Raw genomic sequence first — 14,001 nt, 5'->3', positions numbered from 1 at the left:
CTTTGTTTATTCTCCGCCAGAATCAGCTGAACCAGCTGAACTACATCGAACAGTGTGGAGGGAGCTAACTACGAACTGCTCACATCATCCTATTATTCTGACCGTCTACACTATTCAACTCCATCCGTTGTTTCGACCTACAAAGCCTCTCCATCCTGTTTCTCTATCTCTCTCACCTTCCCTTGGTGGAGAGACAAGGCTGGTGCTGATTGCTATCTTATCCCCCCCTCCGCATGGGATCAATTGCTTTGTTCACTAAGGAGCTCTTTGTCTGCTTAATTACCACCAGCTTTCTTTCTTTTTTTTGTTCAACATTCAACCTTCTTTTGTGCCTCGCGTTTCCTTCTATTCATAAACTACAGAAATGGCGTTCCTCTGGCGCAATCGGCCACGGCCGCCCTCGGATGTTGTCAGAACAATCAAGGAGCTGCTGATGAGACTGGGTGAAGCGCCAACTGCTCCCAAGGTCGGCTTTTTGCGCTCTTTATTTTGCTGACGTCGATCTTGTGACTTACGGACAATTTTATACAGATTGAAGACGAATTGGCCAAGCAACTTTCGCAAATGAAAGTGATCGTGCAAGGGACTCAAGGTTCGTATAGATATGTATCAAACCATCACACAGACAGTAAACGAGAGATGCTAATCCAGACTTTTCTAGAGATGGAAACAGCGCCAGATCAAGTACATGCACTCGTGCAAGCAACCGTTCAGGAAGATCTACTATACGACCTGGCCCGCAACCTTCGTCATCTCCCCTTCCAAGCCCGGAAAGATACGCAAACCATATTCTCCCATATCCTTCGTTTCAAACCCGCACAAGGCAACCATGGCGACCCGCCTGTTATCTCGTATATTGTTCATAACCGTCCGGAAATCATTGTCGAGCTCTGTCGAGGCTACGACTCGCCAGAAAGCACGATGCCATGTGGCGCCATTCTAAGAGAGGCACTCAAGTTCGACGTGTGCGCCGCCATCATCCTGTACGATCAGTCGACCGAGGGTCAACCGGCAATCCGACTGACCCAGGTCAATCCGGATGTCCCTCAGAAAGGCAATGGCATTTTCTGGAGGTTCTTCCACTGGATCGACAAGAGCAGCTTCGAAGTGAGCGCCGATTCCTTTACAACCTTCAGGGTAAGCAGCACCTTTCGGTATGGATCAGATATGCTCGGACAGTGATAACATATCAGTCGTCGTGGCACAGGACATTCTCACCCGTCACAAGAGTCTCGTAACTTCATACCTGACCGTTAACTTCGATCTCGTCTTCTCCCGTTTCAATGCGCTCATCCAATCAAGCTCATACGTTACGAAGCGGCAGAGCATTAAACTTCTCGGAGAAATCCTGCTCGACCGCGCCAACTACAGCGTGATGATGGCCTACGTGGACAGCGGAGAAAATCTGAAACTATGTATGCAGTTGCTGAAAGACGATCGCAAGATGATCCAATATGAGGGATTTCACGTCTTCAAGGTACATAGAAGTCTCCCCCTCCCCCTCCAACAGCGAACCGTGGGGTCTTCTAACAAGGAATGTGGCATAGGTATTTGTTGCCAATCCCAACAAATCCGTGGCGGTGCAGCGCATTCTAATCAACAACCGGGAGCGTTTGCTCAAATTCCTTCCCAAATTCCTTATGGATCGCACGGATGATGATCAGTTCACCGACGAGAAGAGTTTCCTGGTTCGCCAGATCGAACTGCTCCCCCAGGAGCCCGTTGAGCCCACACGCTCCGCGCGTGAGCCGTCGCGATCACGAGTCAACACCGCCACGGCCTAATGGAAGGATAACGCGATATCACTTTCTTCGAAGCACCAGACTACGTAGGAGAGATGTTTAGAGATCTCGTCGGTCCCCTCCGTTTTTCTACTCGTCATTTTATTCTCTTTTTTTTTCCCCTTTTTTTTTCTCTCTCTCTCTCTCGCTCTTTTGTGACTGCAGCAGGACTGTTCGTAATGGCCCGGCGCTCCCTATTGCATTGATGGCCTGCTGGCATATGGCCTTCTCGGAGTTAATAGTGTGTGCACGTGTGTGTTTGTGTATCTAGGATCTGGCTGAGATTACGTTTGATATGAACAAGGACCCAAAACAGAAAAACAACAACAGAAGGCAGGAAAGGAGCCATCCGCGCCATACCTTGCATTCATCTGCAAGATGTAGATCGTAGATCGCTATGACTATGGAGTATGGCCCCCTTTGACAATGTCCATGGAAGAAACTTCCGGCAGCCCACCATTGGCGATGGTTGATTGCAAGGGGAACCTTTTCCGCGAACTTTTGTTTCTAGAGATTCAAGGGATGATGATCGACAATATTGACATTCAAATGCCATGACAACGGGATCAGATATTAAGGTCACACTCACTGGTCATAACGGCCCCCTCGTGGTTGTTCGATATCTCTTGATCTCTCGATCAGATCTTGTCTCTCGCCCAGTCGATGTCATGACTCTGCGCCAACAACTTGCTCCAGTCAACAGATGATCTAGATTTGTTGTCCATGCAATCAATGAGCTCCACAGAGGCACATCGTAATACAGCCTTCCCTCAGTATTCTATGGATTGCGATGCAATGGCGTACCCCATCCGCCATTCATATGGGCGTTTGTGGATCAGAAGTCGTCGATACACGGTTCACCAGGTCGTCGACCATGTCCGGCCAGCTGCCAACGATCCATCGTCACAAGAAACTGTCAAATTGCCAAGTCGTTAGCCCAATGCCAGCCGTGATAACAATAGTCATCCAACCCACAGTGACCCACCAGGACTTGCTTCTAGTCAAGGTACGACTGAGCTGGTAGCCTAGTAGAGAGTAGTGAGTAACTTAGTACTCCATGGTACGTACTAGACAGTAGACTAGGTAGGAGGAGTGCTGCACTACAGCCCGAAGTGGGACATGCGTAGTTGAAAATAATCCCCCTTTGTTGATCCCTGCATTGAATATTTTTTACCTGATAAATTGCATTTTGAATCATTGGCTGGAGACTGGAGAGTGAACGGAGTAGATACCTACTAGATAGTACAGAGTATCAATCAGGCTATGGTTGCAGAAAGAACCCAGCAAGAGGATGAGAAAAAGCGGCGGAAATCCCCATCCACCACCACTCCCCTCAGTCTTTATCTATCTTCATTCTACACTACACTTTTCCGCCCACCTTCCTCTACCCTTTGATGTCAATTATCCATCTCCCCCCCCCTGGATTCGATTCAAGGCAGAAGTGAAGCTTATCCTCCTTGCCAAGCATCCAGCGCAGGGGAGCCGCGGTCCATTTGACCTGCTACCGAGTTCTAACAAGGACTACTACCAACTAGTCTCTTGTGTCCTGCCGTCCTCTTTCATATTATTATTCTCATCGAGACCGGCCGGTCATGTTTGGCTGCACAGGATCCCTTGTGCTCTTGTCATTCCTTTTCACTCCTTTCGTCCTTTGAACCACTGTTAATTCTCTCTTGACTTACTTTTCCTCCCCTGTTGCGCGAGCTCGAGTCGACTTACTTTTCGCCTCTCCTCTCCCCCCTCCCCCATATTTCTCTCCCCCCCCCCTGCGAACGGCGTATCCCACCCGGAAGACACAGAAGGACAACAAAGAAGAAAAAAAAGAAAGAAAAAAGAAAGAAAGAAACAAAGGACGCATAAAATCCTACGAGGCTACGAGACAACAAAACCTACCCCGATGCTGCAAGCAATGCCAGGATAATGGCGGACAAACGCTCTTCTTCGGTGCCCACCGTCGTTATGACGGAAGCTCTCTCGCCCTTCCACGCCCTTCGCTACGAGGATACCGTCGCCGCCACAGCTTCTGGGGCCACCCGATCCACCTCACTGTCGACTCCCCATGGCTACACCCTCGGCGCAGAGAACAACCCGGCGTCGACGAGCGCATCGTCTGATGATGCCGGTGGGAAATCGGATCTGGCGGCGCTTGCGTCGCGTCGGAATGACAGCGCAGATTCAGGACTTGCGCCCTCACCTTCAATCGCAACGGAGAAGCGGCTGACGCCCCCCGCGGATGATTATTCCGCGGTCAGCATACGGTCCTTGCGGAGTATACCGAGTATCACCGTCAACGACGCCAGTGCGCGGCCGGTCTCCCGTCCGGGGTCGCGGTGGTCGGAGCGCAAATGGAGCGAGTTGAGAGGGAAATTGTCGGGGGAGTTTGACAGGAGACCGGAGTCGCCGCCGCCTGTCCCGCAGATCGAGACTCCGTTCAACAAGATTTCGCTCGATATCCCTACGGGGTCTCTTGAGGGTCTCGGCACGCAGTCTATGCGATTTTCGAAGCGTGGGAGTTTGATCAAGCATGAGGCGCGACAGAGGCAGCAGCAACAGCAACAGCAACAGCAAGAATACGAGGAAGAGAAGGAACAACAAGTGCAGCAGCAGGGGCTAGAACTAGCGCCACCGATACCTGAGGATCAGGAACAACCAACGTCAGAGGAGAAAGGTGAAGGGAGTGTGTCCAGGGTCTCAACGGATCAGAATAGCGCAGAGACGGACGTCTGTGGCACACAGCGACGGCGGGTGAAGCCCCCATCGTATCTTCGCGCGAGGACAAGCAGCATTCCTAGCCGGGCGATCTCGGCGGATGAGGACATGCTTTCGCGACGGGTGAGGTTGATGTACGAGAAAGGCGATGAGAACGTGACCGACTCGGAGGTGGCCAAGTCTCTCGCGCTGGAGAACGGGGTATTGTGGGAGGAGGTTGCGCCCACGTCTACCGAGATATCCGCTGTCTCTGGGCCAAGTGCGAGTGGTGCGAGTGCCGGTGGGTCCTCGATCGAGCCAGACAGCAGCCCGTGCGCTCTTGCGAGAGAGCCCAACGAGCTGGCGGGCGGGATTGAATACTGGCAAAACATCAAGGCAGGCGACGTGGATCGGTATGGCTTCATCCGCACCACCACACAAAATTCGGGCGACGGGACGGACCATAATCCGCTCCAGCGCGTTTCTACCAGTCTGCTGCTTGCATCCGAGACTCCACGGCGAAAGCATTCCATTCGACCGACGTCCACCCTCGCAGGCAACCGACCGTTCTCGGGTCGGTCTCCAACGCGGAAGTCATCCGCTCCTACAATGCGACCATCATCGTCGCAGAGCACTTATAGCTCGAATCTGCGACGGTCAACCTCGCGGTTCCGACAGGCGGCCAACCATCTCCCGCACAACCGGAACCGCCGGTTCAAGGATGAGGCGGCGGACATGCTCACGCTGCCGGCCAATGTGGTGGCTGCGGGAGCTGGACGGGACTCGTCCGCTGCTCGTGCTATGCGTAAGAAGGAGTGGGAGCGAGAAGACAAGTGGACCAAGATGGCCCGGCCAACGAGGAGAAGCAGGCTCGGTGGCGGGATGACTTTCGAGTTCGACACGCAGAGTTCGAAGCTCATCGAGCGCACATGGAAGGGGATCCCCGACCGATGGCGCGCGACCGCGTGGTACGCCTTTCTGGAAGCGAGCGCCAAGCGGCGCAGCGACAGCCCGACGGAGGAGGCGCTCATCGAGGCGTTCAACGAGTTCCAGTTCATCTCATCGCCTGACGATGTCCAGATTGACATCGACGTTCCCCGGACCATCACCAGTCACATCATGTTCCGCCGCCGTTACCGGGGCGGCCAACGGCTCCTGTTCCGTGTGCTGCACGCCATGTCCCTCTATTTCCCTGACACAGGCTACGTCCAGGGCATGGCCGCGCTGGCGGCGACTCTCCTCGCCTACTACGACGAGGAGCACGCATTCATCATGCTCGTCCGGCTCTGGCAGCTGCGCGGGCTCGAGCGTCTATACCAGTCCGGCTTTTCCGGCCTCTTGGAAGCCCTTGGCGATTTTGAACGCGAGTGGCTGGACGCGGGCGAGGTCGCCGCGAAACTCAACGAGCTGGGAATCCCGCCAACCGCCTACGGGACCCGCTGGTACCTAACACTATTCAACTACTCCATTCCGTTCCCCGCCCAGCTTCGCGTCTGGGACGTCTTCATGCTCCTCGGCGACGCGGAGGATCCGCCCGGCAAGGGCACCGCCGCCACCACCACCACCACCACCACTACGACGAACCCCGACCCGCAAGGCACTAGCGCCTTCGGCAGGGGCCTGGACATCCTCCACGCGACCTCGGCCGCGCTCATCGACGGCATGCGCGAGATCATCCTCGAGTCGGACTTTGAGAATGCAATGAAGGTGCTCACCAGCTGGGTGCCGATCCAGGATGTCGAGCTCTTCATGCGCGTCGCTAAGGCGGAATGGAAAGTCCACCGGCGCAAGAGGGGGGGATGATGATGATGATGATGACGATGACCCTCGCCTCGCCTGATATCCTTATAATACCATAATGATCCTTCACCCTTCCCGGGTAGGATACCGCACGCACGCACACACACACACATACCTCTAATATAATTCAACCTCAACGATCACATCAATGACGAACTATCCAGCCCCCCAACCCCCCGACTCATTCGGCTTCGAAGACCCCATCTCTCGAAGCATATAATTCAAAATCCCACCTAACGGCCGCCTCCTCATTCATCATCACTCGCTATCCAAAAGTTCCAAAGTCAACCCTCATTCCCCTCGTCTGCGGACGCCATCAAGCACGGTGTCAACTGGCATTCGACAGCCTTCCAGACGCAGAGACAAGAGGGAGAATGTCTAATACACCGTTCACACCTCCCACTACGACGCATCTAGTCATCTTAATCACTCAATCCTTTTTGAAAATAATCATCCACCAACCAACCCTATCCTTTCGCTTACCTTTTACTTTTCCTTAATTCGTCCTAAAATCATTTCACGCACTTTCTTTATCCTCATCCCTTTCTTTATTATTATTTATTTCCTTTCGCTTTGATGCACTGCGCCTCTGTCCTTCCCTATCTAATCCTGTCCTGCTCATGGGAAAGAAAAAAGGGGGGGGGGGAAAGTAATCGTCCCTGCGAAATCTGGTCTGATTCTGCTTCGGTTCATAGTTCTAATCCTGATACCCCCGCACGAGCTCGTCTCTGTCATGTCATGTTGGGCTCTTCTTTTGTTTGTGTCTCAGTCTCAATAGACCGGTCAATCAACGGGTTACTATTTGCTACTAGCCAGCTATAAGATCTTGTACCATCCTCCCGTTAAGTAGACAAGTAAGCGAGTTTGTTACTCGAAAACTGAGTGCAAGTGGTGCCATTCGGACAGAATGTGGTAAATCAAGCCAGGTATCTGCTTCTAGCGCATTGTACATGCCAACAGGCTCGGCAAGCCGTCTATTACATGAAGAAACTGGTTCTTTGATTTTTTTTTTTTTTGTAGACCATCGATCTACTCCCTAGCTATTCATGAGAGAGATGAGATCGAGATCAAAACAGGACACGCACTGCGCGTCAGTCAAAACTAATAATTCACTGAAAGAGTTGGGCTCATCATCATCGGCCCTGATGTCGCGGCGATCTATCAACGTCAACCTCGACCTTGGTCGAATTGATGATCCGGTCAACGTGAGATTGATATGTGGGCAAGCCTGTGTTGCCGGGGGGGATATCTCCTCGATATAGGCTCTTTTCTGGGCTCAGGTCGCCTGAAGACATCGAGCTAGACGCGCGGTGGGCCAGGCTCGGTGGAACGATTCGTTGATCCGGATCCTGGCGGTCCCTCATCCGTGAGTCATATGCAATCGATGCGTCACTGCGTTGGCGATGATGTGTCGGGCGGCTATTAGCCCCATTGCCGGTCACCGGAGAACCTGGACGGGACAGGTGTAATGTCGAGTGAGCATCTGAAGGCCGGGAGGAAGGAGGGGGTGGTGCCTGGTGGGAAATCTGGGACTTCCTTTTGCGACCTGGAGAGCTCTGGTACTCAGATCGTCGCTGTGACTGGGATTGGGATGTCACTGGAGACTCATGGTGAGTCCTTGTGGACGGTGTACCAGGCTGGGAGTGACCGGGAGGCACCCAATGGTGGAAATACAGAGATGGAGGGGATTGCCGTGGCGGATGGGGATGTTCTGGTTTGATAGCGGCAGGTTGGGATGGGGGTAAAGATGGGCCAGGGCCGTATTGTGTGTTGTTCCGGGTGACGGGAGGATGTGGCAATTGTGTCTCAGCGTTGTTGATACGAGACAAAGATGGAGCCCGGGCATCTGCAGGGCCATTTGCGGGTGGGAGCCGCGCAAAAGACTGGTGGGTGGGAGAGAGTCGATGAGCATTGGGCGGCTGGGAGAGTACAGGACCTGGGATCGGCTGTTGGTGTGCTGATGGAGCTGTGTACGGGCTTGGTGGGAGAGCTCGCGAGTCCCGCAAAACATCGGTGGGCATAGCAAGAGGCGGATGTCTTTGGCCGAGAGACAGTGGCGGCGGCAGCTGCGAAGCTGCAGGGGGAGGCGCCGATGTGCGTGTGTCGGTATTCTGGGCCGCATACTGCTGTACCAGTTCAACCGCGGACTGAGGCAGACTACCAGCACTGATCCCTGCGAAGATGAGCGGGATCATATGGGGCGGCACGCCAGATTGTAGTGAATCACGGAGCATGGTCTGTTCAATCTTCCGCTGCTCCAGGCGGAGAGTCTCCTGGCGTGTTTTCTCCTCTTCCTGCCATCGTCGGTCCTCCTCGGCTTTCGCCTGGAGCCAGTCGCGCGTCACGTCAGGGGTGTTACATATGAGCGGAGCTGGAGGAAGTTGACTCATGGGGTTCAGGTTCATGCTGGAACGACCACCGTCCGACGAAGGATTCATTAACGGCGGAGGAGGCAGCCCTTTGCGATTGGAGTCTACAGAATGATCCGCAGCCAAACATGAAGGCACTGCAGCTGGGGGAGGCTCTGAAACAGCAGCGAGCGGAGGTCGCGGGGATGGAACAGATTGTTGAACGATGGAGTACTCATGAGGACCTTTGATCCTGTTCTGAGCAGAAGGTTTCAGAGTGAGCAGCATGACTTGCGGATGTGGGAATGATCGGAGCTATGCTCAAGCGGGGATGGCCAGTGTATCGGCTAGTCCAACCAAACACGGGTCAGACGGCGCTATTGGCAAAGACGTCGAGCGATGATCCGGGAAAACGGTGCGGTCATGCCACCATAAACGAGTGACGGACGAGATAATATACAAGGGTGACAAGAATGGCTGGCTTGAAAGGAAAGGATCAATGGTATCAATGATATCAATTGATCTGGAGTGCAGAAGAACCGACGTGGGGAAAGCTGGGGAAGCGGTTCATGGTTGGCGGGTGGGGGGTGGGGGGGGGAGGAGGGGAGGAACGATGAGATGCGATTGACCTGACCCGATGGGATTAACCGTGGGTAGAGGAACGAGTGAAGTCGGGAAAGGATTCCGCAGATGGAACGAAAGAAGAGGAAGAAAAGAGAGGAAGAGAGAGGGAGGAGGAGGAGGAGGAGGAGAAAAAGGAAAGAGGAAAGAGGAAAGAGGAAAGATACGAAGCGTTTGTTGATGCGGATCGCCCCAGATCCCCCGAATAGGAAGGACCCGAAGAGGGAAAGCTCGACTTGCCCAAACAAGTCAGCTTCCCGCCCGTGACTTCCCAAACCAGCCAGCCTGCATGATGTCCCCCTTCAAACACTCCAAACTCACGAATCAGCGCGGTCGATTAGCGATGGATGACTCCAGTTGATCGCAGCAACTGAGTATTCTCGGGGATATCGGAGCCGAAAGTGGATCGGCCGCCATGACTAGTTTGGTGCATAGGGTTGGCGCTTATCCCAGTATGGTTAGCTGTGGAGTGGCGCCTCTCCTTAGTTGGGCAGCGGCTAGTCTGCTTTAGGGATGGTTGTACCCACCTGTTCTGGATAAGTTACCGCGGCCTGAGGCTGTCCCGTTGCCAGTTCCAGTTCCTACAGAGTAGAGTACAGTAGTGGAGAGGAAAGAAAGAAAAAAAAAAAGAAACACTGGCTACACTAACTTCCTACTCTGTACTAGATAGATAGTCTAGGAGACGCTTGGTCAACTGCAGGTCGATGCGATCTGTCCAATCGACGCACAGATTCGGAAGTGATATCACCACCAAACGGCCGTGGTGATGATGATCTGTGACTTGTCCTGCCAGATCGAGCCGGGCAGTTCGTCCCGTTCGGATCAACAATCGCTTCTTTTCTCCTCATTCGTATTAACTTTTCTGACTCCTGCTGTGATTTTACCTATATTGATTCTCTCTGGATTAGATGAATAGGGATAGGGATAGGCATCATGGATAGGCATCATGGAACTCCTATATTCATTCATCCGGCCCAGGGAGTGACGATCGAGGGGATAGGAATTCCCCAGAATTTGGCCATGTTTCATCTAGAATAGACATCTCCAAAGTCCAACCATCGTCCCCCCCCCCCCCCCAGCTTCGATGTCACTTGGCCACATCCAGTAACTCGACGGGTGATCATAATAGCTACTCATTTGATGTACTCTGTAGATGAATCCAATAATGCCGGCTTCCGTCTACTCTCTTATCTACGGTCTACGGACCCCCTCGGCTCCCCCGACAAAGAACAGGACCAACAGTATGATGCAGATAGGAAGTAGTATAGTATATACGTGGAATTTTCCTTCATCTCTAGATTCCACAAAAAAAAAAAAAAAAAAAAAAAAAAAAAGGGTATCGCGATCCACTACCAACGTCATCCTAAGCGTCGCATGCACTCCAGCAATCCGCATCTCACGCCTCGCGATCAAAGCGGCTCAGAACTTCCGGGGGCACCGTGGGGATGTACTTGCGAGCGCGTTCGCGGTTGGTTCCACCCCATCCCGCGCCGTAGCTGATCAACATGTCGGTGCTGGTGGGCAAGGAGAAGGGAAGAGTGAGTGACGGGTCCAAGAACACCGAGTTGGACCCGTTGCGTTCGTCCAGTCGGGATGTTGCGCCTGGTGGAGGAGATGTGCCCACAGAGCCGGGTGATGCGATGCCGCGCAACGATGCGTCTGGGGACTCGGGCCCAGTCGTGCTGATCGGCCGGTCCGACCGTCCAGGGGTCTGTGGACGACCGTCCGTCTGCGGTGAATCTTCTGTCGCCGGTGGCTCCGCCGCGCCCTGCAATTTAGCTTGCTCGCGGTACAGGAGGTCCGGGTCGCGTTGGAGGTCGATGAGAAACCGCATGGCTTGTTTTGTGAGCCCCTTCTCGCCCACTTCGGGCCGATATGATTTCACCGCGTGGAGAAGCTGCGCGGGAGTCAGTTGTTGCAGCTGCAGTAGGGTGGTCACGAGGGATTCGTGATCGTCGCCCAGCGAAGAAAAGCACTGCAGCCACTGCAGGAGTTGGATCACCGGCGCCAGGTGCTTGCGGGCGCTGTCCATCGTGCTATCCCCCGTGCTCGTCGTCGAGCCATTCTCGAAGTGCTCCGGCTGCCGGTTGTTGGAGCGTGCCCAATCCTCCAAGGTAGACACATTCATGCGGATCTGCATGGCCTTGGTTCGTGCAAGGTATCGCTTCGTGGTCATGATCCGGTTAAACAGCTCGGCTCCGAGCCAGTACAGGAGCTGCGACAGGATCTGTGTAGTAATGACGGAATGTACGTCGTAGAGGTCGAGGACAAACAGGGTAGATGAGAGGAGAGAGGTGATGTTCCGCGGCGAGACCTGGGCTCGTCGCCTCGGCGACGGAGGCCGGAAACGCTTCTCGTCGGGTTCGGGGGCTTTCGCCTTGTTCTTGGATCGGAAAATGTTCCATTCGTTCTGGAAATGGACGTCCTCCAGGCCGGGGATCGTCTCGTGATCCAGCATCGCCGCGTCAAGCACCTTGTTCATCCGACGCTCAGCGTCACGGATGATCAAGATGAAGATCTCGTTGATGAGTTCCGCCAGGTGAAGCTGGAACTCCACGGTCGACTCCACCAGACCTGCGTCCTTCTTCAGGTAGTGAAGGAGCAGCGTGGCGTTCGACATCCAGAATGCAAGAATAGTCATATCCCACTGGTGGCGTTCGACAACGTCGTTGATCTTCGCCGTCGCGGAGTTCAGGAGGTCAGCCAGTAATTCAGGGCTGGCGTGGTAATGGGCATATCGGGCGCTGAGGAACAGGAGGTTTGCCGGGACTGGTTTCTGTGCTGGGGAGCGTTGCGGGGTCATGTTGGTGATGATGATATCGAGGATTCTTTCCAGTTCGTTCTCCTGGAATACGAACATCTGGTCGTTGAGGCATCGATCCCAGACGAACTCTTGCTGCTCTTCCTCCAGCTCGTCCTCGTCGAGCGGCTTACCGCGGTCAGCAAAGCACTTCCCGTGCACGATGTGCGGAATCTGCGAACTCACCTCGAACTTCTCGTCGAGCCCCAGGCTCGACAGATCGACTTCCAGGTTGATAGCACTCTCCTCCATCATCATGCGGCGTTTCATCTCATTCTCCGCGATCTCTTCCTCGAAGCGGCTATGGGCGAACCCGGAATCGTAGAAATCATCCTCAATTGCACTGGGACCGAAATTATAGCCATTCTCATGGAGGTACTCGGAGATTTCGCTCCCAGGCTGCGCGAAGTCAAACGCAGTCCCGCCGGACGAGGACTTGATATCGGGCGACGCCCCATGATCCAGCAATATCTTCGCAATGGTCTTATGGCGGTTGGTCATCGCCCACATCAGCGCGCTCCACTGGTTGCGGTCCTGCTGGTCGACGTTGGCGCCCGCCCCCAGCAGCGCAGAAACCACGTCCTGATGCCCCTGTGCTCAAATCATTAGCCCAGCTGACGCACATGCATACAAAACACCCGCACAAGCAGCCACAAGCAAAGACAGGGACCTACGCACAAAGCAGCTCGCATAGATCAACGGCACCGTCCCCTCCTCATCGGGCATATTCACGTCCACAAACTCCCTCGCCTTGCCCTGCACCAATTTCCGCACGCGGTCCACATCGCCGTTACTCGCCGCCATATTCAGGCTGCGCTGCAGGATACTCCGCTTCTCGGCGTCAGGCATCTTGTTGTCCGTCGCGATGGCGTCCTCGTCCGCGTCGAGGGACTCGAGCGTGCGATGCGCGGCCTGCGCGGCCAGCATCTCCATCAACCGGGCGTCGCTGTCCTCCAGGCGCGCGGTGATCGTCGACGCATTGTCGTCGTCCAGCGAGGCGCCGAGCCCGCGGCCGTACTGCGCTTGCAGGTTATGTTCGTCGTCGTGGGAGTGGTCGTCGAGCGCGAGGCTGAAGCTGAGCGGTTTTGCGGCGACAGGGGTGGTGAGGAATTGGGATTGGCCTGTGGAAGAATAGAAATTACGTCTCTCAGTCAATATCAATACTCGTAACCCATCCTGATCCAGTGCAGGCACGCGGGGCCGGAGAGGGGAGAGGAGAGGAGGGAGGAAAGAGGGAGGCTTGCGACACCGCAATCGGAATGCAGTAACGTAAGAACCCGGGGGGGGGGAGGGCGCACCTTGCCAGGCATCATAGATCTCCGTCTCCTGAAACACGGGCACGGAGCGGCGATCGTCCAACGAGGTGGGCAGATCGTCCGGCAGCACTCTGGGTTTCTGGTCGGCGAGCTCGTCATCAAGGTTGTGATTGTGATTGTGATTGTGGTTGTTGAACTCGTCGGACGTCCCGCGGGGGGACTCTGACGGATCCATGTCGTGGGTGGTTCACCCGGAGTGAAAGCAGCAAATCGAGCGGAGGCGCGTCAGAAGGGTCGATTGGTCAGTAGTAACTCCATGGGGAAGAGCCTTCTCTGCTGCTATGCGAGAACGCTTTTGTGTGTGCGCGTGGGTATGGGTATGGGGATGTGTATGTGTATGTGTATGTTGCTGCAGCGTCGGGGAGGAGGTTGGAGTGTGGGTGTGGGAGACGACAAGAGGGAAGTGGGATGGAGAGTTGAACGACTACGTCGATCCCACGATGTCCGTGGATGCAGTTCCGTGGTACTTTGTAAGTCGGTGGTGTTCTGCCCCTGATTCGTAATATTATTCTATTATTCTCTGACAAAAGCAGTGATTGACACAATCTGTGTCAAGGAGAAACAACTATTGATGGTCCCTAACTACTTACTCGGCAGCCTGAATTTCCTTTGGCTGCCAATGTTTCATCATCTCATCCCAAGACTGG

General features: G+C 54.3%; 4 protein-coding genes across 4 annotated transcripts, besides 10 other annotated features; 2 read left to right on the top strand and 2 right to left on the bottom strand.

Annotated features, from left to right (window-relative positions):
• Positions 1-364: 364 nt before the first annotated feature.
• ACLA_040320 (Mo25 family protein) lies at positions 365-1,784 on the top strand (the record flags this gene model as incomplete). The annotated part of the gene is made up of 5 exons (XM_001271241.1): positions 365-466; positions 532-592; positions 662-1,137; positions 1,208-1,477; positions 1,548-1,784. 5 exons carry the CDS (start codon positions 365-367, stop codon positions 1,782-1,784), a joined length of 1,146 nt encoding a protein of 381 aa, XP_001271242.1.
• A 1,805-nt stretch (positions 1,785-3,589) lies between these two features.
• Positions 3,590-3,632: a microsatellite.
• Positions 3,633-3,701: 69 nt separating this feature from the next.
• ACLA_040310 (putative TBC domain protein) lies at positions 3,702-6,272 on the top strand (the record flags this gene model as incomplete). The annotated part of the gene is made up of 1 exon (XM_001271240.1): positions 3,702-6,272. The coding sequence occupies one exon, from the start codon at positions 3,702-3,704 to the stop codon at positions 6,270-6,272; it is 2,571 nt and encodes an 856-aa protein (XP_001271241.1).
• Positions 4,322-4,348: a microsatellite.
• Positions 6,014-6,046: a microsatellite.
• Positions 6,268-6,293: a microsatellite.
• A 1,109-nt stretch (positions 6,294-7,402) lies between these two features.
• Positions 7,403-8,674, bottom strand: ACLA_040300 (uncharacterized protein; the record flags this gene model as incomplete). The annotated part of the gene is made up of 1 exon (XM_001271239.1): positions 7,403-8,674. One exon carries the CDS (start codon positions 8,672-8,674, stop codon positions 7,403-7,405), a length of 1,272 nt encoding a protein of 423 aa, XP_001271240.1.
• A 695-nt stretch (positions 8,675-9,369) lies between these two features.
• Positions 9,370-9,402: a microsatellite.
• Positions 9,403-10,161: 759 nt separating this feature from the next.
• Positions 10,162-10,189: a microsatellite.
• Positions 10,190-10,543: 354 nt separating this feature from the next.
• Positions 10,544-10,572: a microsatellite.
• Positions 10,545-10,572: a microsatellite.
• Positions 10,573-10,634: 62 nt separating this feature from the next.
• Positions 10,635-13,529, bottom strand: ACLA_040290 (DIL and Ankyrin domain protein; the record flags this gene model as incomplete). The annotated part of the gene is made up of 3 exons (XM_001271238.1): positions 10,635-12,629; positions 12,717-13,159; positions 13,337-13,529. The coding sequence occupies 3 exons, from the start codon at positions 13,527-13,529 to the stop codon at positions 10,635-10,637; spliced, it is 2,631 nt and encodes an 876-aa protein (XP_001271239.1).
• Positions 13,458-13,486: a microsatellite.
• Positions 13,530-13,650: 121 nt separating the features above from the next.
• Positions 13,651-13,701: a microsatellite.
• Positions 13,702-14,001: the final 300 nt, after the last annotated feature.

The sequence above is a fragment of the Aspergillus clavatus genome, genomic scaffold (genome assembly GCF_000002715.2).
Source record: "Aspergillus clavatus NRRL 1 1099423829802 genomic scaffold, whole genome shotgun sequence".
In the NCBI taxonomy this organism is placed as follows: domain Eukaryota; kingdom Fungi; phylum Ascomycota; class Eurotiomycetes; order Eurotiales; family Aspergillaceae; genus Aspergillus; species Aspergillus clavatus.
Note: the sequence above shows the minus strand (reverse complement) of the source record. Positions and strands in the feature narration are given on the sequence as shown.